The following is a 22,678-nucleotide window of genomic DNA, read 5'->3' as shown; positions in this document are numbered from 1 at the left end:
AGACGGTCCGGGAATCAGCGTGTTTTTACATGAGTAGAATGTGCCCTTTTATTTAAAATGCATCTCTGGGTTATTTGTGGGGCATAGGAATTCGTTCATTTTTATTTCCCCCCCAAAATATAGTCCGGCCCCCCACAAGGTCTGAGAAACAGTGGACCAGCCCCCTGCTGAAAAAGTTTGCTCCTGGAGTCCTTGGAAAAGGGGGGGGCAGGGAAAGGGGGAGGATGACATGAGCTCTGCCACCTGCACCTATCACTCTGAGCTCTTGGGGGAAGGGGCTATCTAGGGGCAGATCCTCTGGGCCCCCTGCAGAGGAATCATAGAACAGTAGAGTTGGAAGGGACCCCCAAGAGACATCTAGTCCAACCCCCTGAAATGCAGGAATCTCAGCTAAAGCCTCTATGACAGATGGTTGTCCAAGCTCTGTTCCAAAATCCTCCAACAAAGGGAGTCCAGCACCTTCTGAGGGAGTCCATTCTGCCAGAAAGGGCTTCCTAAAGTTTAGCTAGAATTGCCTTTCTTGTCATTTGAATCCATTAGTTAGAATCTCATTCCTTGCCCCTTTAAGCCCTTGGTTAGAGTCCTTTGGTTAGTGGCCATCACATCAGCGAGTTTCATGAGTTAGTTATATAATACTGTAATAATAATAAATAAATAAATAATAACATTTTATTTATATCCCGCCCTCCCCAGCTGAAGCAGGGCTCAGAGCGGCTAACAACAATAAAAGTAACACAGCATTCTAAAATCAATTCATTCTAAAATCAGTTCAAAATCAAATTAATGGCAACCATTGGGCTAGAGTTCTGTGAGGATTACCGAAGGAGGGGGTCAGACTGCCCTGGCCAAAGGCCTGGTGGAACAGCTCCATCTCGCAGACCCTGCGGAAAGATGTCAGGTCCCGCATGGCCCTAGTCTCTTGTGACAGAGCGTTCCACCAGATCGGGGCCACGGCCGAAAAAGCCCTGGTTCTGGTTGGGGCCAGCCTAAATTCCCTGTGGCCCGGGACCTCCAAGATGTTTTTGTTTGAAGACCGCAAGGTTCTCCGTGAGACATACCAGGAGAGGCGGTCCCGTAGGTACGAGGGTCCTAGGCCGTATAGGGCTTTAAAGGTTAAAACCTTCACCTTGAACCTGATCCTGTACTCCACCGGGAGCCAGTGCAGCTGGTATAGCACTGGGTGAATGTGATCCCGCAGTGAGGACCCCGTAAGGAGTCTCGCCGCGGCATTCTGCACCCGCTGGAGTTTCTGGGTCAGTCTCAAGGGCAGCCCCACGTAGAGTGAGTTACAATCCATCTTTGGAAATACACCCGGGTGTGGCGTAGCTACAAAACGCAACAGACAAATGTCAAAAGCTCAGCTGGGGACTCTGTGAGAGTGCTATTGAGAAATTTACAGTGCAGTCTCTCTAATCCCTGAATCCTGTTGAATTCAATCGGCCTTATTCCCAGGTAAGCGGGGCTTAGGATCGCAGCTGAAGACTATGAACCTGAAAGTCCTTGGCGGCTGGTGCTGCTGCTGCCACCAGCTCCGTAAGTCTTTGATAGAGAGCGTGCAAAGAGCTCAAGGATTTGGGTTGGTGGTAAATCCACCTGGCAGAGATCCTGAGGGCATCTGGTGAGATCAGGGCCTCTTCTGTGTTTGCAACAGGCTTGACCAGACTGATGGAGCAGCTCGAAGTGGGTCCTGAGGCGTCCCACGCAGGACACGACCACGGGGAACCTGGGCACGAGCACCCTCACAACGACCACGCGCTTGGCAGCCACCACGACCACGCACACGAGGGCGCCACGCACGATCACCCTCATGATCATGGTGACCACGAAGGTCACGAGGACCATCACCATGGCAATGACACTGACCACTACCATGGCGATGAAATGGACCACCCTGGAAACCGAACGGAGAAGAACGTGGCCCGGCGAAGGCGGAGTCTGCCTGGAACGGGAGAGCAGGACGCGAACGTCTGGGATACGGTGAGGAGCGTTTTCTGACCCATCACAAACATCTAAAGAGAGAGACCACTGGGTGGTTCAAGGGTAGGATCTGCTCAGGAGTTCCAGCTTGGCCCTGCAACCATGGGCGCCCGGAGCTGTGGGTGCCATGCAGCATGCATGGCCCTGGCAACAAAATTTATGGGTGCCTGGCCCCTTCATGCAGAATTGTGTGGGTGCCCAGGCACCCAGGGAGTTGGCACCTATGGATCTGCCAGATAGCAACCATGATCATGTTGCTCGTTAGTTTCCCATCCCTGGTCCAGGACTCCCTCCTTCTCTTCATGTTCCACAAGGGAAAGGAGAATTTGATGATGATCGTCTGACGTGATGAAAGCTGGCACAAAAAGGCTTTTAAATAAAAACCGAATTAATTTCCACATGGTGTAGAAGAGGAGAGGGATGTTGCCTTGCCCTCCGTGCATCAGGTGATGTTGGGAACAGGTGATTTTCTCATGAAGGGCAGAGCCCAGAGGCAGATGATGAAATTCTTTTCCCACTCCATGTGTTTTGTCAGCGCTTAGACAAGAAACTGAGAACAGGACTCTGATTCTAGCTGTGTTTTTGTCAGGCAGCAGTGTGCATTTGTGTGTCTGTCCATTAGGATTGCCATCTGACCAGAAAACAAAAGGTGGTCTGGCCTGCTCCTATGCCATTCAAGGCCAGTTGACCTGTAGAAATCAGCAAGGGAACTTCTTTGCTGTGTCAAGCGTCACAGAATTCCTGCATTGCAGGGGGCTGGGCTGGATGACCTCTTGGGTCCCTTCCAACCAATTCTATGGTTCTAGAATTGGAAATGTAGGTGGGTCCCACGAGGCAAGACACAGTGATAACAGCAAGAACCTTTATTGAACTACAGTGGTACCTCTGGTTAAGAACTTAATTTATTCTAGAGGTTCATTCTTAACCTGAAACTGTTCTTAACCTGAAGCACCACTTTAGCTAATGGGACCTCCCGCTGCCGCCACCACACGATTTCTGTTCTCATCCTGAAGCAAAGTTCTTCACCTGAGGTATTATTTCTGGGTTAGCGGAGTCTGTAACCTGAAGCGTCTGTAACCTGAAGCGTCTGTAAACCGAGGTACCATTGTACATAACTGGGAAACAGGGGCAAAGCAACTGCTTTTATACATTCCTGAAAGCCTGGGCCACTCCCACTCCCAATGTGATTGGCTATCTAAACGTCCAAGCTGCGAATCACAACTCAGAGTTCAAGGGCCAATGGCAGAGGCCCAAATCCTGAAGTGCACTGTGATTGGACATCATGTATCGAATCAGAACACAGGAGAACACAGAACACAGAACTCAGAATCCTTAGTCCAGACTCAAGCTCAGGCAAACAGACCATGGAACACATAACAGGAATCACCTGGTTCCAATGGCTACAGATCAAATGGATGCGAAAGGCATGGTGATAGGGCCATTAATAATAATAATAATAATAATAATAATAATAATAATAATAATAATTGTATTATTTATACCCTGCCCATCTGGCTGGGTTTCCCCAGCCACTCTGTGCGGCTTCCAACAAAACACTAAAATACAATAACCTATTAAACATTAAAAGCTTCCCTAAAGAGGGCTGCCTTCAGATGTCTTCTAAAAGCTTGGTAGTTATTTTCCTCTTTGACATCTGTGGTTTTTTTTTAAAGATATTTATTGAAATTTTCAAAAAATAAAGAAAAAAAATATAAAAATAAAAATAAAAAACACACATATAATTACATTCCTTTCTTTCAATAACATATTTCCTTGACTTCCCCACACCTCCCCTTCTTGTATTCCAATTCAATTTTTAGTTCAGCAAGTTCTTATCCCCAAATTTTACCTTATTATATTTAAATCCTTTTGATTAACCAATTTTAACATAAACCTCATTCTTTATGCATCAATACTTATTCTTAATATCTTTTTCTAAGATCGGCCCCAATTCCCTTTCACGAGTTCCCCATTTTAATATAAGTAACAAAACAAAAATATGTAAAAACAAAGTATAATTGTACAGCCTTTGGATACCCAAAACCCCACTCCCCACCTTTCCCGGTTTCAAGCTCCAACAAATGTCCATCAGTCTATCTGGTGTCAGCCTGGTGACCTCACATCCGAGGCTCTTAAGTCTCTCTCATTTCCTCTCTGCCGGTTTTTTTGGTAGTCCTTTATATTAAACACCAAATCTCAGAGAAGCTCTGTCTATTTTCCTCTTTGACATCTGGTGGGAGGGCGTTCCACAGGGCGGGTGCCCCTACCAAGAAGGCCCTCTGACTGGTTCCCTGTAACTTGGCTTCTTGCAGCGAGGGAACCGCCAGAAGGCCCTCGGAGCTGGACCTCAGTGTCTGGGTAGAACGAGGCATTTGAAGAACTGGCAACCTTAGTCTCCTTGGGATCTCCTTGTGGCTCACTCATCTGGGGGGGGCATGTCTTTATTTCCAGGTCTGCCTCAGCCCCAGTGACCTGTTTGAGATTTACGGGATCGACGAAGGCGCAGGAATCTCCGGCCCTGATTTCAGCCGCGTGAGCCCAGCGCTGGTGCAGCAACAGCTGAGCAAAGCCTGCTCTGCCCCCCGGAACACCCCTGCTGATGGACGGCTCACCACTGCGCAGAGTGAGTCCACCCACCCTTAAAAAGGAACTGGTCTCTTAAGCCAATTAGAAAACAAATTGCTGAGTCCTGTAGGAACCTGTCCAGTTTAAGGTCTGGGCTTGAGGTCCTAAGGCTGCTTCTGCGTACGACGCCCAGTAGCTGACAGCTGTTGAGAGAGCCATGCCATGGAAGGGGCTAAAAGATATTACACTTCCACATTGGCTCTGCTCTTCTTCCAGCAGCTGGGAATTGCAAGCGGGGAGAGTCTTGGTCTTGCTTGCGCACTTTGGGATGAATAAAAGAAAGCCTTTCTTAACACGATGCATAGTTAAGACTGTGGAACTCCCTCCCACAATGGGCAGGAATGGCCACAACTTGGATAGCCACAAATTCATGGAGGAGTGGGTTCTCGGTGGCTACTATTGTTCTAGGACCAATCAGACTGCTGCATTCTGAATCCTATTGTTCTAGGACCAATCAGACTGCTGCATTTTGGATCCTATTAAACTCAGTACATAACACCAACACTTTGAATTGTGCCCGGAAATGTACGATGTCATCTTCCGAAACATACGTATAACTCTTTCCCCGCCACTCCTCCTTGCCCCTCTTCCAGAATACATCTATGGCTCGCTGGCGACCCTGCTGATCTGCCTGTGTGCCCTCTTTGGCATCGTGGTTCTCCTCTGCACCACCTGCATCAGCGCCTACCAGTACGTGATCCAGCTCTTCGTCAGCCTGGCGGTGGGATCCCTCACCGGGGATGCCATGCTCCATCTCATCCCCACGGTCAGTTCACACGGCGGGTGGGGCCGTTTCCAGTTTGTGCTGAGGCTGTGCTCTCTGGGCAGGTGTGCCTCAAAGTGTGCTGGCAAGAGCATCCATTTGCAGGTGTGCGCAGCTGCACGTGATCCAACCTTTCCCTTAAAAAAAACATTTATTAAGTTTCGATTTTACCACCTTTAAACAAATCCTTCTTATACTCATTACATATCTGCTCAATTGAGATTCGACTTCCCTCCCTCCCGTCTCATGGTTTCCATAATTCATTATTGCCTCATAGTGTAGCGTTCCCAAAGCAAGGAAGGATTGGACTCTGGTGAACAAAATACACACAAGGCTTGACCAGCAAGACTCTGCGAGGGGTGCCAATAATAATTCCTGCACCCCTCGGCCCAGGTCATTTTATTCACAAAAGAACTTTTTACACAGTGTTCGTAAGAACCAATCAGATTTCCTCTGATGAAGCAACCGGCAACTGGTCTGTGTATTTAGAATGCTTATACGTGCCTGTCAGGTGTAGAGAAAGCAAATGCCAGAGGTGGAAAGGCTTGTGAGATTTGATCAGAAATTATTGTCAATGAATCAAACCCAGTCAACGCCATGCTTTTATCGCGGACACAATGGCTTGCTTCACAGTTCATAATTCCTCATAGCAATCCCACCTGACCCCCACCCTCTGGATATTTGCACTCCTACATCATAGCATTTGTACATTATCCCATTTATGTTTCACTCTTTCCATTAACCACAAATTTTTAAACGAATATAAAAAGGTACAAATCCTTAACATTGCAAGTTTTCTTACGACAACCCTGCTAGCGTTGTTAATTGTTTACAATTGTCCTTCAGAGATTGTACAAATTTACTCCAGTCTTTTTGGAAAGTTTGATCGCGATGGTTTCCGATTTTCCCGGCCAGCCTTGCCAATTCTGCATAGTCCATCACCTTCGTCTGCCACTCTTCTAGCGATGGAATTTCTCGTCAGTTCCATTTTGGGGCTAAAAGAGTTCTTGCTGCTGTTGTCGCATACATAAACAGTTTTGTATCTGTCTTCAGGATCTCATTCCCTACTATACCTAACAGAAATGCCTCTGGTTTTTCCACAAATGTACTTTTAAACATTTTCTTTGACTCACTATATATCATTTGCCAGTAAGCTTTTACCTTACTACAAGTCCACCACATGTGATGATAAATCCCTCCTTTCGCAATTCAACCTTTCCCAATCTGGTGCCCTGCACCCGGTGCTATACTACAACTCCCACCAGCCACCATGGCAGCTCTCCTGACAGCATCACATGGTCACAGTGGGTGCTGGTGTGGATGGGAGTTGTAGTCCGGCATGTTTCGAAGGCAGGGATGTGTGGTTTTCAGAAGCTTTTGCCCTGCGCCCCAAATCAATCTGTGCCTCCGCTCTCTTGCCCGCAGTTCCTGGGTCTCCATTCTCATTCCCACGGCGAGGGCCACTCCCACGACCCCCACGGAGCCGAGGGCCACAACGTCCTGTGGAAGCTACTGGCCGTGCTTGGAGGGCTGTACCTCTTCTTCCTCCTCGAAAAGTTCTTCATTCTCCTGGGGCACTCGGACGACGACGAGGTGCGTTGGTCATTTATCGGCTGCTAGTTGTTGGCAGTGGTGGGGAGGAGGAACAGAAAGGGAAAGGGGCGCGCTTTGGCAATCACGGGGAATATGGCACCCTGGGCGAGGCCAAGATCTGGTGCCAGTGTGGTGTAGTGGTTAAGAGCGGTAGTCTCGTAATCTGGGGAACCGGGTTCGAGTCTCCGCTCCTCCACCTGCAGCTGCTGGGTGACCTTGGGCTAGGCACACTTCTCTGAAGTCTCTCAGCCCCACTCACCTCACAGAGTGTTTGTTGTGGGGGAGGAAGGGAAAGGAGAATGTTAGCCGCTTTGAGATTCCTGAAGGGGAGTGAAAGGCGGGATATCGAATCCAAACTCTTCTTCTTCTTCTTCTTCTTCTGCCCACAAATGGCCCTTAATCACAAACCGCCCACAGTGCCCTTAATCATGGGTAGGCAAACCAAGGCCCGGGGGCCGGATGCGGCCCATTCGCCATCTCAATCTGGTCCGTGGACGGTCCAGGAATCAGTATGTTTTTACATGAGTAGAATGTGTGCTTTTATTTAAAATGCATCTCTGGGTTCCTTGTGGGGCCTGCCTGGTGTTTTTACATGAGTAGAATGTGTGCTTTTATTTAAAATGCATCTCTGGGTTATTGCTGGGGCATAGGAATTCGTTCATTTTTATTTTTTTCAAAATATAGTCCGGCCCCCCACAAGGTCTGAGGGACAGTGGACCAGCCCCCTGCTGAAAATGTTTGCTGGCCCCTGAATCCAGGGCCGAAAGGAGCTTTTACTCCGTAACCTGACGCAGAAGTGAGGAGCCACTGGCTTGCATCCATTTTTTGGGTAGCGCGACCATTGCAGCCGCACTGTGCTCCTTGCTGCAGGGGGCACCAGAACATTGCTGTAGAACAGCGTGCAAGAGGTTGGGGGGGCGGATTTTAGCGTCGCACAGGGTGCCGCTGAAATTTGAGAGCCCAGAGTCCGCCACTGCAATATTGACCCAATGTGGCCAGCGAGTCCTTTAAAAAAATAAATTGCTCACCTCTCCGTCAGCTGACATCACCCTGATGGGCAGGTGATGTCAGCTGATGAGCGGGATTCAATCCTGTGGAGAACTGGGGTGCCTACTTGATCCCTGCAGAAAGCAGGATTTAACCTTCTGCTCATCGGCTGATGAGCAGGGATTGAGCTCCTTTTTTAAAAAAATCATTTTTATTAAGTTTTCCATTTTGACAATCCAATCAAATCACATTAAATATTCCAGATTATACATATACATATCAAATAATCCAAATATTCTGCCAAATTGTAAATTAGCAGGGACTGAACTCTTGCAGGGTTGCCTAGCAACTGCACGGGTCCAGTTGGATGCTAGGTTCCCTTGTATCTCTCGCCTCCAGGAGCACAGCACAGGGCACCAGTGCGACCACGGCATGTCCCTGCAGCTCTACCAAGACGAGATGAAGAGGAGGAAGCAGGAGAAAGGTGCTTCTCACGCTGACCTGGTGAGTGGGCTGTCCTGCGTGCCGCCACCTGATATTGGCATCCTGGCTGCTGAGATGCCCTCAGTCTCTCTGGGTTGTTTTACACATTTCTGGGATGAGTCAGAGGCTAAGCAAAGATTACTTGAGATCCTGGAAAAAACCCCCAAGCAAAATAAGAGTCGGCATGGCAGCTGTTATGTACTGAGTTGAATAGGATCCAAATGTAGCAGTCTGATTGGTCCTAGAACAATAGGATTCAGAATGCAGCAGTCTGATTGGTCCTAGAACAATAGGATCCAGAATGCAGCAGTCTGATTGGTCCTAGAACAATAGGATCCAGAATGCAGCAGTCTGATTGGTCCTAGAACAATAGGATCCAGAATGCAGCAGTCTGATTGGTCCTAGAACAATAGGATCCAGAATGCAGCAGTCTGATTGGTCCTAGAACAATAGGGTCCAGAATGCAGCAGTCTGATTGGTCCTAGAACAATAGGATTCAGAATGCAGCAGTCTGATTGGTCCTAGAACAATAGGATTCAGAATGCAGCAGTCTGATTGGTCCTAGAACAATAGGATTCAGAATGCAGCAGTCTGATTGGTCCTAGAACAATAGGATTCAGAATGCAGCAGTCTGATTGGTCCTAGAACAATGGGACCCAGAATACAGCAGTCTGATTGGCCCACAGGAGCCATCCAATCCAGCTCCAGGTAGAAGTGAATCCGCAACCTGATTGGCCTACATAAGAATCCCAGAATTAGCCAATCACATGGGGCCCATTGTGTAAATAATGTATATAAATCAGACATTTTGGGGGAACTTCCATCCCTCACTATTCTGAGCTGAATAAAGAGCATGAAATCCACACTTGACTCCGAGTATATTCCAAACAAAAGTAAGAGTCAGCATGGCAGCTTTGGCCAAGTTGATGCCCTCCAGAGGTTTGGGCAGGGGCTGATGGGAGAGGTAGTGCAAAACTAAGTGCCAGCTTGCTGACACTGCACTGTTGTATAGATGAAGGCTGCTCCTTTAACCTAGGAGACAAATCCTCATGGATACTTAGAATCCTAGAGTTAGAAGGGACCCCGAGGGTCATCTAGTTCAACCTCCTGCAAAACATTAATCTCAGCTAACGCATCCCTGACCAGTGGTCACCAAACCTCTGCTTAAAAACCTCCAAGGTAGGAGAGCCCAACTTCCAAAGGAGTCTGTTCCACTGTCAAACAGCTCTTCCCATCAGAAAGTTCTTCCTGATGAATTTGGCATCTCCTTTCCTGCAACGTGAAGCCGCTGGTTGGAGTCCGTGCCTCTAGAGGTCCATAAATAGGGTCCCGGGCCCTAAGGAAGTCAGATTAGCCTCAACCAGAGCCAGGGCCTTTTCAACACTGGCCCCGACCTGGTGGAACACTCTGTCTCATGAGACCAGGGCCCTGCAGCATCTGATTTCTTTCCGCAGGGCCTGTAAGACAGAGTTGTTCTGCTTGGCCTTTGGCTTGGAATCAACTTGATCCCCTTCCCCTCTTTCCTTTCTCCTCCTGTGATGGAACTCCTATTTGGGGACTTCCCTGGCGTTTTTCTGGCCCACGTAGGACCAGTCTGGATAGCTAGCCTTGGTGAAGATTTGACGTTTTCATCCCCAAAAACGGGTGTAGCTCAAGACCACCACCTGCAGAGACATCATACCTACATCACGGAAGGGCAGTCTACAGCAGAAATCTGAGTGTGTTGTTTATCTTCTGTCTGGCAGGTTACCCGTTAATGCTTACTTGATTGGATACCCTGGGGAGCCTGGCCAGTCCTTTGTAATGATAAATACTTAGTTCCTGAGTCAGGTCACAGGCTCACCCTATTCAAACACAGACATACCCTTAAGACAGAATTTGTGAAGTAAAAGACAATGGGGAGTGTTTTCCAATTTCCTTTGACCTTGCAGAGAAAACATTGGGACTGTTTGGGAATCAAAAATGGTTCCAGGTCGGTCTTCCTGTGCTGATCTATGTACGTGCTTGGTCGGTACACTTATGAACATTGAACATATATCTAAGACCTCAAAATTCCTATCACACCACCCTTTTCCTTTTTTGCTGCTGCATCACACTGTTGACTCACGTTAAGTCTTGATGAGCCAGTGAACTCTGAGATACCCAGAGGTGGGCAAAGAGCTGCTTCTACCCATAGGCTGCATTCCAGGAGCTGTGAGTGATCTCCGGCAAAAAGCAAGAGAAAAAGTCAGCCGCAAAAAATTAATTTCTGCCTTCCTCTTTCGCCCAATTCTGTGCCATGCCTTTATCCAGAACCCAAGCATGATTCACCAGCCCCACCTAATGGTGGAAGGTGGAATAAAGATGTGCAGGAAGAAATATGTGGCTATGTGAAAAATGCCTCACACTGTGCCAGACTATTGATGCATCGAGCCCATTATTGTCTTCTCGGACTGGCAGCAGCTCTCCCAGGTTTTCTGGCAGGGAAGGGTATTTTCCCTATCGCCCGCCACCTGAGATCCTTCTTAACTGGAGAGGTCAGGGATTGAACCAGGGACGTTCAGCATGCAAGGCAGGAGCCTATTCCACTGCTCCACGCTGCCTCCCTGTTGGGTTATGCTCCTGCTGCTTAATTCCCACATTAATTTTTATTTTATTTTTTAAAGTGGGAGGAATCAGCAGTCTGAGTCAGTGGGGCATGCACACACACCCTTCGAAGATTTGAAATTGAAATGAAGTATGAAAACATCGATGCTGAAGACATCGATTCTCTAAAACGTATTTTGCTGCACTGTGCGAAATATGAGCAAGCCAGGGCTGAACTGATATTACCTTTCCCGGGAAAATCAGAGGCTCACTATGTCGGGTTCCTATTGGAAGTCCAGACAAATGCTAGAACATTAGCAGTGGCGAAGTTTTTATCGGTGCTTGCAAGAACCAACGATCCCTATCTTTAAATCTGAACAAAATGCTTGTTTAACCTGGAGGTAGGCTGTCTGAATTGTGCATTTCTTTGTAACGATTTGTTGGGTCTCTGGACTGTAATAAAGATTGATTGAAAAAACAAGCAACAGTGACCCAAAGTCTAAAGCAAAAATGGGTAGTGATTTTGTCCTCTAAAATCAGCTTGAGAGTACGATCGCTGTGTTGTTCTGGTTCCAAAAGAGGAGAGAAGTCTTTCCCCCAAGGTTTGCTTCTTTAATGTATGCTTTAAAAAAAAAACAACCTGGGGGGAAACCACACCAACCTTTTGAAAATGTTATGATTTATTTGGGGAGGCAAGGACGTGGAACTGTGTTACTCATCTTTTAATTTAATTTAAATTTATTATCACAGAATTGGAAGGGACCCCAAGGCTCATCTAGTCCAGCCGCCTCGGGTGCAGAATTTCTCACATTCATATTCCACCTGTCCACCCAAGGAGCTCAAAATGTTGTACATGGTTTCTCCCCTCCCCATTTCCCCCCTCACAACAACTCTGTGAGGTAGGTTGGGATGAGGGACAGCAACTGGATGAGTGGGGCTTTGAACCCTGGTCTCCCAGGTCTATAGTCCAACACTCTAACCATTACACCACAAGCCTCTTCTGTTTTGAGGGAAGCACCTGCTTATTATGTTGAAACCTGGCTGTGCAGAAATGCCTCTTGTCTGGTGCCTGGCAGCCATTGGTAGGGCAGACGGCAGGGAGCCCAACAGCAGGGGGCGCCAGTCAGTTCTGAGCTTCATCCCCAAACTCCTTGCTGAGTTCCAAGGGGGAGCAAAATTGTCTAGATCAGGCTTTGGTTCCTGCACTGCAAGGGGTTGGACTAGATGACCATTGGGATCCAATTCTATGATTCATTGCAGGTGTTTAAGCAGAGGTTGGATGGCCATCTATCAGAGAATATTTAGCTGAGATTCCTGCATTGCAGGGGGTTGGACGCAATGGCCCTTGGGGTCCCTTCCAGCTTTGCAATTCTACGATTCTATGAACTGCCCAGCGCTTTCGTATGTAGGTGACTCTTTAAATTTAATTAATGCTACTACAGTCATACCTCGTGTTGCGTTTGCTTCAGGTTGAGCCTTTTCAGGTTGCGTCCCGCAGCGACCCGGAAGTACCGGAAAGGGTTACTTCTGGGTTTCACCGCTCGCGCATGCGCAGACGCTCAAAATGATGCCATGCACATGCGCAGAAGCGGCGAATCGTGACCCGCACATGCGCAGACGCGCGTTGCGTTCTGCTCAGGTTGCGAATTGGGCTCCGGAACAGATCCCGTTTGCAACCGGAGGTACCACTGTACTAATAAAATGGAGGGCTCAGAAAATGAACAGAAGGCAGGGACTGAGCCTCAGAAAAGCAGGGCCTTTTTTGCGTGGCCCCAAAGTGGAGCACAGGCTGTGCCTGTCTCACATTCTCTTTTTCTACCTGCCTGTTCTTTCTTAATAGGTGACTGCTGAGGAGGCAGATTTCAGCCGGATGCGGAAGAAAGAGACCCTAAGTCGAGGTGAGCCCCACCAATATCCTGTCCAGCAACCAGATGGGATTCTCCTTGACACGTCCAGCATTTATTTTTATTTTGATTATTATTATTATTTATCAAATTTGTATACCGCCCTATATCCGTAAATCTCAGGACGGCTCACAACATAACATCAAGAAGCTGCTTTGATCAAACAATTGTGATTTCTAACATTTCCATGCACCAGGGCAGGTTATAACAACCAGAAATACAATTATAAAAACAGGGAACCGTTGTAATAATGAAACAAAAGACCAGCTCAGAGCAAAACCATGATCACAATCGTTCACTTGTTTGTTTGTTTTAAATCATTTTTATTAAGTTTTCCATTTTAACAATCCAATCACATCACATTAAATATTCCAAATTATACATATACATATCAAATAGTCCAAATATTCTGCCATATTATAATTTTGTTGTTGTTGGGACTTCCCAAGTTCGGATGAGGCTCTGATCATCTCATATCTCTTCTGCTTTTGATAGTCATTTCCTTTAAATCTTCCTGTTATTTTCACAATCGTTCACTTGTATGTCGCCTTTCCCTAGTTAAAACCACACCCAAGGCAGCTTACAGACACAGAAATATTTGCGCGAGTACAAAACTGTAACCAAAGCAGTCCTAAGCGATGTGTCAGAGTGGGCACGGCGAAATCAAACAATCCCCCGCATGTCATAAGAAGATCTAAAAATCAAGGCGCAGGGAATTGATACCAAGAGCAGCAAAACGAACATCTGCAAAGTGGAATCTTGACCCTAAAACGATACCCCACTCCAAGAGTCTGTAGGGTTTATATGAGTTTTCCCTCAGTGAGGTCTCTTGGGGTTCGTATCCTGCGTTTTTTATGAAGCCGGTCTTGAGGGCTGGAAACGCCATCACTCTGCAACTCAAGCAAGTCTCCTTTGTGTCCTAAATTAGTCTCCTCCAACCTGGCGCCTTCCAGATGTTTTAGACTACAACTCCTGTCAGATGCCGTCCAAAACATCTGGAGGGTACCCAGCCTTTTTTTATTGTGTTGTGTTTTTTTTGTTTTTTGTTTATTTATTTAATCATTTTTTTCAACACAAACAGCAACGACAAAAAACACATACAACGAAAACCACAATAACACTGATAACACAATTTAACAATTCAGATTTGAATGCACTGATATACCTATAACTACACCTTTTTAACAGTATTTCCCCACCTCTCTCTCCTCCCCCTACTTCCCACCACTTTCCGCTTAAGTATTCCTTCCAGATTTCTTCATACTTTGTTGTTGTTGTTTAGTCATTTAGTCGTGTCCGACTCTTCGTGACCCCCTGGACCAGAGCACGCCAGGCACTCCTGTCTTCCACTGCCTCCCGCAGTTTGGTCAGACTCATGTTCGTAGCTTCGAGAACACTGTCCAGCCATCTCGTCCTCTGTCGTCCCCTTCTTCTTGTGCCCTCCATCTTTCCCAACATCAGGGTCTTTTCCAGGGAGTCTTCTCTTCTCATGAGGTGGCCAAAGTCTTGGAGCCTCAGTTTCACGATCTGTCCTTCCAGTGAGCACTCAGGGCTGATTTCCCTAAGAATGGAGAGGTTGGATCTTCTTGCCGTCCATGGGACTCTCAAGAGTCTCCTCCAGCACCAGAATTCAAAGCACCAATTCTTCGGTGATCAGCCTTCTTTATGGTCCAGCTCTCACTTCCATACATCACTACTGGGAAAACCATGGCTTTAACTATACGGACCTTCATACTTATCCATTCTTCATACTTATCCATTCTTAATTTGCGTTGATATGCAATTCACTCGTATGTCACTAGTCTGTCCATATTGTCAATCCATGTGCTCAATGGGATCTTTTTGCGGCTCTTCCAATTCATCAAAACAAGTTTTTTGCTTCTAATATGGCACGGTACATCCATTTTTTTTACCCCTTGTAATCTCCCACGTTTCCGGTATATTATTTAGAATTAAATTCAAATCCCCTAAATAACATTTTTTTTTTATTACTCTTGCTATATATATCCTCACCTCGCACCAAAATAATCTTATCATCGGGCAGTTAATCAACATACGTACCAAGTTTGCATTTTTACTTCCACATCTCCAGCAGTTGTCTGCATTTGTTATTTTCAAGCAAGTCTCCTTTGTGTCCTAAATTAGTCTCCCCAACCTGGTGCCTTCCAGATGTTTTGGACTACAGCTCCCGTCAGATGCCATCCAAAACATCTGGAGGGTACCAGGATGAGGAAGGCTGTCCTAGATTGTCAGCCACTTTCTGATGGGGCCCAAACATAGCTGTCAACGTTTCCCTTTTTTTTTTTAGGGAAATTCCCTTATTCCGAATAGGAGTCCTCGCAAGAAAAGAGAAAAGTTGACAGCTATGGGCCCAAATCATATGTCCAAACCCGGGACCTTGGTTCCCCTCGAGCCAAGAAGTTGTCTGAATTGGCGCTCAAAACCTGCCCAGCTTCCCACCTTGATTTAACCCTCCTCCTAATTTCCGATATCTGAGGTTTCCTTCCCGCAAATTCCCTCCTTTCGGAGGGGAAAAAAGAATTCTTCTTAAAACAAAAGAAGCTGGCCGACCCAGGTGGGACTTGAACCCACAATCCCCAGCTCCGGAGGCTGATGCCTTATCCATTAGGCCACTGGGCCACTCCTGCCACTGTTCCCTCTCGTTTTCAGAACAAACGGCGCATTGTGTTATGGGCTGAATCCCCCAGCATGGAGGGAGGGCGGCTTGGGAAGGGTCATTGACAGCTCAAGTAGAATTGCTCTCTGCCTGCTTCCCAGAGGCCGCCTCTGGCACGTGTCGCCTCCAGCAGGGCGCAGGGCTGAAGGCTGCCAGCTGGGAAGGAAAAATGCAAAGGGTTTCAGGGCTTGTGTTTCGCACACACTGCTCTTTGTGCGTCCTGCAGGGGGTGAGGACACATGAAAGGAACCCGCAGGAGGCAGGGAGGGCCACCGACTTGGACGGCTCCAAAAGGGAATTATAATAATAATAAATTAATAATAATATTTTTTTTATTTATACCCCGCCCTTCCTGGTTCAAAAACCGGGCTCAGGGCGGCTAACAACAAATCTAAAACAATTGTAAAAGCAGCATAAGATACAGTACAGTGGTACCTCGGGTTACATACGCTTCAGGTTACAGACTCTGCTAACCCAGAAATAGTACCTCGGGTTAAGTACTTTGCTTCAAGATGAGAACAGAAATCGTGCTCCGGCGGCACGGCGGCAGCAGGAGGCCCCATTAGCTAAAGTGGTGGTTCAGGTTAAAAACAGTTTCAGGTTAAGAACGGACCTCTGGAATGAATTAAGTTCTTAACCCAAGGTACCACTGTAACAATAAAATTCAAAATTCAGAAATCAGTTTAAGGGTAATAAGCATTAGATAATCCCCCAGGGCTAGCTGGCTGAATTAGGCAAATGCGTGGAACATTATGCTTTTGATGGAGCATAGTGGTTTTGTTTGTCAGAGTAATGCTTTTAAATCGCAGCTGCTGGAAACCACAGGAAGGCTCTTGCGCATGAATCCTGCTTCCAGGTTCCCCAGATGGGGCATCTGTTTGGCCGCTGTCAGAACAAGTCTATTACGGAGGTCTGTTGTCACAGCAGAGCCTCCACGCCCAGGGGCAGTCTATCTCTGAGTACCAGATAATGGGGAACAACCATTGGAAAATACTGTTGTGCTCAGGTCCTGCTATGAGGTCAGGTTGTTGGACTAGGTGAGCCATTGTTCTGAGCCAGCAGCAAGGCTCCTATGTTCTTGTAGAACCTCCAAGTGCAGAGACAGTCTATCTGTCTATCTATCTGGGAGGACAGGATGCTGGACTTAGATGGGGCCACTGGCCTGTTCCAATAAGTTCTTCTACTTCCCAGTATATCTGAAGGAGCATCTCCACCCCCATCGTTCTGCCCGGACGCTGAGGTCCAGCGCTGAGGGCCTTCTGGCTGTTCCCTTACTGTGAGAAGTGAGGTTACAGGGAACCAGGCAGAGGGCCTTCTTGGTGGTGGCACCTGCCCTGTGGAACGCCCTCCCACCAGATATTAAGGAAATAAACAACTACCTGACATTCAGAAGACATCTGAAGGCAGCCCTGTTCAGGGAAGTTTTTAATGTGTGACATTTTAATGTATTTTTAATCTTTGTTGGAAGCCGACCAGAGTGGCTGGGGAGGCCCAGCCAGATACAGTGGTATCTCGGGTTACATACGCTTCAGGTTACAAGACTCCGCTAACCCAGAAATAGTGCTTCAGGTTAAGAACTTTGCTTCAGGATAAGAACAGAAATCGGGCTCCGGCGGCGCGGCAGCAGCAAGAGGCCCCATTAGCTAAAGTGGTGCTTCAGGTTAAGAACAGTTTCAGGTTAAGTACGGACCTCCGGAACGAATTAAGTACTTAACCCGAGGTACCACTGTACAAATAATAAATTATTATTTGTACTGGGCTGGGGAGGCCCAGTACAAATTATTATTATTATTATTATCATTATTATTATTATTATTATTATTATTATCATTATTATTATTATTATCATTATTATTATTATTATTATTATTATTTTGAGGTTCTGATGTCTCCCATTTGCTCCTTCCGCAGAGCTGAGGATGCTGCCGTACATGATCACCATTGGAGACGCCATCCACAACTTCGCCGACGGACTGGCCGTTGGCGCCGCCTTCTCCTCTTCTTGGAAGACGGGTCTGGCCACCTCGCTGGCCGTCTTGTGCCATGAACTGCCCCACGAGCTCGGTGAGGAGGGAGGAGGGGCTGGGCATTGCATGACACTGAAGGCAGGGTTGGGGTTTATTTATTTATTGCGGTGGAGGAAGCCAGTGGGCAGACAAAAAGGAAGTCCTGCTCCTTCACACAGCACATCGTTAAACTGTGGAACTCCCCGCCACAGGAGGCGGGGATGGCCGCCAACTTGGATGAATTCTGAATCCCAGTTGCTGGAAACCCCAGGGAGGGGGAGAGGGGTCTTGTGTTCGAATCCTGATCGCTGGTTTCCCGTTGGGGCATGTGGTTGGCCATTGTGAGTTCAGGGTGCTCTGTCTTTCCCATCCTGGCGCCCTCCATATATGTTGTACTATAACTCCCATCAGCCTTAGTGCCTTTGGCTATGCTGGCCTGTGGATCATGGGAACTGCAGCATCTGAGTGGCACCAGAATGGGGAAGGCTGCACCGGGATATGCCGCATGGTGGCAAACCAACGCGGCAATTTTGCTTTTCCGTTCAACGGGGCAAAGGCTCAGAGTGGGCTGCTGCAAGCTCCTGATGAATAAGTAGGAGTTCTTGTTATTAAATAGACCAAGAAAAAAGCACACCAAGAACTCTGGCCAATATAAGTTTCAGTAGTGGGAGTGGTCCCTACACGCAAATCAATAGTCAATTGTAACAAAAACTAATCCATTCTAAAGTATGTATTCTGACAAGGATTACAAACTCAGATAGAGATTACAAACTCAAACAGAGATTAGAAACTCAAACTCATAAGGATATGTATAACACAATAATCCGTTACAGAATTAGAGATAAGAGTTTATGAGTAGAGATAAGTTCATGTTAGTCCATAGTCAGATTCGACGTGAAGGTCTTAGTTTCAATCATTGAGCAGAAGTCAGTTATGGATCAGAAACCAGGACAGGGCCCTGTTTCGATGTATTCACCTTCATCAGCTGGAAGTATCAAACATTACGTGAAAATACATTTAAATTCTACATTATCATAAATTATAAAACAGTCATAAATTATAAATTATTGTGTTATACAATAATTTGTCAGAATACATACTTTTGAATGGATTAGTTTTTGTTACAATTGACTATTGGTTTGCGTGTAGGGACCACTCCCACTACTGAAATTTATATTGGCCAGAGTTCTTGGTGTGCTTTTTTCTTGGCAAGCTCCTGATAAGGCAGTGTTGCCTAGGAGGTAGATCCTGGGCGGCTTCCGAGCAGGGATCTGAAGGCAGGTGCTTCCCCTCCACCCCCAAATGTTATTGACGGGGTGTCTCCTTCGGACTGCGTGATACCTGACCGTCTGCCGGCGCTCCTAGGAGAATCATGGAATTATAGACGTAGGGGGAACCCCGACATCATCTAGTCCAGCCTCCTGCAATGCAGGAATCTCAGCTAACGAATGGCTGACCATCTTCCTCCCGCCTTTGCAGGGGACTTTGCCGCACTGCTCCATGCCGGGCTGAGCGTCAAGTGGGCTTTGCTGCTCAACTTCCTCAGCGCCCTCACAGCCTTCGTGGGCCTCTACATCGCGCTTTCTGTGTCCACGGGAGAAGAGTTTGAGGCCTGGATTTTCACCGTGGCCACTGGCCTCTTCCTCTACGTGGCCCTGTGCGATATGGTAAGTAGGGAGAGTTACACCCCTGGCAGTTGTTCTCCTTTTCTTACCATTCTCCCACCTTATTATTATTATACCACAGAGCCTCTTGGGCTTGCCGATCAGAAGGTCGGCGGTTCGAATCCCCGCAACGGGGTGAGCTCCCATTGTTCGGTCCCTGCTCCTGCCAACCTAGCAGTTTGAAAGCATGCCAAAAAGTGCAACTAGATAAATAGGTACCACTCTGGCAGGAAGATAAACGGCGTTTCCGTGCGCTGCTCTGGTTCGCCAGAAGTGGCTTAGTTATGCTGGCCACATGACCTGGAAGCTGTACGCCAGCTCCCTCGGCCAATAAAGCAAGATGAGCACCGCAACCCCAGAGTCAGCCACGACTGGACCTAATGGTCAGGGGTCCCTTTACCTTTACTAGTTTAGGGAAAACACGTGTAAGTTGGGAAATGAGAAAAGTGTATAAAATTACAAATGGTGTCATATAAGCCAACTCCAGGAGGCCATGGGTGCTTGGGCACCCACAAGAATATAATTTTGGGGTCCCAGTACCCACAAAGTCAATGTCAACATGTCACCTTCCACAGCCAGCCAGTGAGGCACCCCTTTTCCAGGGCTGAGGGAGGCTCAGACACAGAAGCCGAGTCTCTCTGCCTCCGAGTCCAAGCCCCTCCACTGGCTGTGGAGAGGAGGAAGAAGAGGAGCCGCTGCCATCGACTGCCGCAACGCGGACGTGCGCCGTTACACACACGTGCCCGCATGTAGAGCGTGTGCCGTCACACATCCGCATTGTTGCGGCGGGCACCCATGATCCTGAGGGCAAGTCAGCACCCCTGAACGGTGTGGGTAAAGTGGGTGCTAGAACTCATGACTATACAATGATGCGGTATCGTCCCTAAAAACAATTTATTACTTATACCCTACCCATCTGGCTGGGCCTCCCCAGCCACTCTGGGCAGCTTCCAACAGGGCATTAAAAACACAATAAAACATCAAACATTAAAAGCTTCCCTAAACAGGGCTGCCTTTGGATGTCTTCTAAAAGCCAGATAGTTGTTTATTTCCTTGACATGGGTGGGAGGGCATTCCACAGGGCGGGCGCCATCACTGAGAAGGCCCTCTGCCTGGTTTATATCTCACCTTCTCTTCCAAGGAGTGCACAGTATCACTCACAGTTCTCCCTCCCATCTTAATTAATCCCCACAGCAACAGCCCTGTGAGGTAGGTTAGGCTGAGAGGCAGTGCCTGGCCCAGGGAGCTTTGTGATGGCTGAGCATGGATTCAAACCTTGGTCTCCTGGGTCTTAGTATGATGCCCTAACCACTGCACCACACTGTCTCTGATGTACACAAACAATAGATGGCGGGCATGAATTAGTTCTGCGGGCAAATTTTGGAGGAGCGGGACAAGGAAGGGAAGGGATGGGAAAGGGGTGGGTTAAAGAATTAGACTGAAATCGGGGGCACAAGGAGACTGGGGTTGTGGGATCCATTCTGTGGTACTTGCTAATCTCCCCTCTCTGCTCTGGTTCGCAGCTCCCGGCCCTGATGAACGTGAAAGATAAGCGTCCGTGGCTCCTCTTTGCCCTGCAAAACGTGGGACTCCTGGCTGGCTGGGGCATCCTGCTGTTGCTTTCCATCTTTGAGGACAGAATCACACTTTGAGCGCAGCCGGGCACCTCTCGTTTGCCTGCCGGCGTGGCGAGGTCTGGGCTGTCCTTCGCCAGAGACTAGAGAGTGGGCGGACAAAGGCCCGGCTGTCATAATCCTCAAAATCAAAGACTGGGGACTTTCTTTGCCACCCATGCCCACAGCATGGCCTTGAACGATGCCCATGCAACGGCTCCCCTCTCCCTCTTCTCCTATTTATTGCATTTTGACATGCCACCCCAATCGCCGAACGGTGCACTTTTCCAGGGGTTGCAGGCGTGCTTGACCCAGGATCTGGTCTTCCTTTGGAAATGGGGCACAGCAGAGACTGTGGCGTCCTTATGATATATGGTTTATTTACCTGTCTACACAACCTGAGTCTAGATGGTGGGCTGATAGCGGAATTCCAGCTAGGCTTGGTCCCCATCTACAATCTTTACTTGAAACACAATGCCCCCCAAAGTTGGGCAAGGGAATGGTCGTTGGGCCAGTGAAGGGGCCCCTCTGAGTCTCTGGGGCCAGTGCCCCACTGGGCTGACCGTTGGTGTGAATAATAAGGGACAAAATCAGGAGCCAAAAGCTAGTCCTAGCTGGGTAAACCAAGGGGAGGAAAGCTGCTAGTTCAGGGGTGAGAGACCAGGGCTTCGTCCCTGGCGTGTCCTGTTAAAAGCATCTTAGCTGGCGAGGCCACAAAAGGAAGGTGCTTCTCTGCTTGGGACCCTGGAAAGACTAGCATGACTTATATTAAGACAGCCCTCTGGGCGGGACACAACCTGGCTGGGCCTGATGGGAATTGTAGTCCAGAACAGCTGGAGCAGCTCCAGCTTGGCAAAATCAGGTGTAATAATTATGCAGGGATGGATTTAGGGCTATGCTTGTGGGGCACCCGCACTGGGCGCTGAGCCGAGGTGCTGGGCTTTGGGAAGGTTGCATGAGTCTATGACAGTGTCTTAGAGTCCTTCCGCCTCCTTCCAAAAGCCTAGTTAGTGCTTTCCCAGCTTTGGGAAGGAGCTGGAAGGACTCTGGGACTCTGCCAGAGCCCTTGCACCTCCTTTACAAAGTCTGGCGCCTCCTTACCCACCTTTGGGAAGGCAGTGAGAGGGCTGGGGTGTCAAATGTTGGCCTCGCACAGGGTGTTGTCGGGGACCGTGCTGAGGAGGGCTGCACTGAGAAGAAATGGTGGAAGTTCACCCCCCTGCTCCAGACCCTGAATCTTCCCAGGAGCAGGAAGACAGTATAGATTTGGAACCGTGGTTTGTAGAGGGACATAGTTCAGAAGGCAGAAGCTGGGAAATACTGGATCGGGAACAGCTAGGAGAAGAAACACTGAGGGAGAGAGGGTTAACAGATTCACTGTCTCTGGAGAGCATTCCTCCGCTCTCCCCAAGGTCAAGAAGAGCTGAGAAAGTGGCAAAACAGAAAACACACAAAGCACAGAGGTGACAGGCTCAGATTACAAGACATAGCAGTGATGTGGATTAATAAGGACATAAGGGGGTGGGATTCTTAATTGGGAGCACCACTATTTCTAGGAGATGGGTTCTTTGTTCTCTCACTGTGATCATTAAAGTTTCTAACTGATAAGAAGACTCCTTTTCCTTTGTTCTGCTTATCTCCTGCCACGGGGGGGGGGGGGGGAGCCGATTCCCTGAAGCCTGACAGGTGCCATATTACTCAAGTCCACCACTGAATTCTGCAATCGTTCTATGGCTCCATTTCTATCTCACATCTGAGGAGCCGGCCCAACCGTTTGCCCTTGGGGTGAAGGAAAGCATCGTCCCTTTCTTGCCTTCCTTC

General features: G+C 48.0%; 1 protein-coding gene across 2 annotated transcripts in view; it reads left to right on the top strand.

The window, feature by feature from the left end:
- The window catches only part of SLC39A4 (solute carrier family 39 member 4), a 67,749-nt gene extending 45,288 nt beyond the window's left edge, over window positions 1-22,461 (top strand). For both annotated transcript variants that reach the window (XM_083622010.1, XM_083622009.1), the window contains 9 exons: window positions 1,652-1,977; window positions 4,429-4,600; window positions 5,196-5,368; window positions 6,791-6,958; window positions 8,345-8,449; window positions 12,834-12,891; window positions 17,486-17,638; window positions 19,060-19,247; window positions 20,768-22,461. In XM_083622010.1, the coding sequence (XP_083478136.1) occupies window positions 1,652-1,977; window positions 4,429-4,600; window positions 5,196-5,368; window positions 6,791-6,958; window positions 8,345-8,449; window positions 12,834-12,891; window positions 17,486-17,638; window positions 19,060-19,247; window positions 20,768-20,896 (1,472 nt within the window). In that variant the 3' untranslated portion in view covers window positions 20,897-22,461. The remainder of the gene's footprint in view (window positions 1-1,651; window positions 1,978-4,428; window positions 4,601-5,195; window positions 5,369-6,790; window positions 6,959-8,344; window positions 8,450-12,833; window positions 12,892-17,485; window positions 17,639-19,059; window positions 19,248-20,767) is intronic.
- Window positions 22,462-22,678: the final 217 nt, after the last annotated feature.

The sequence above is a fragment of the Podarcis filfolensis genome, assembly GCF_964270895.1.
Source record: "Podarcis filfolensis genome assembly, chromosome: 7".
NCBI classification, from domain to species: domain Eukaryota; kingdom Metazoa; phylum Chordata; class Lepidosauria; order Squamata; family Lacertidae; genus Podarcis; species Podarcis filfolensis.
This window is presented reverse-complemented; position numbering and strand designations above follow the sequence as displayed.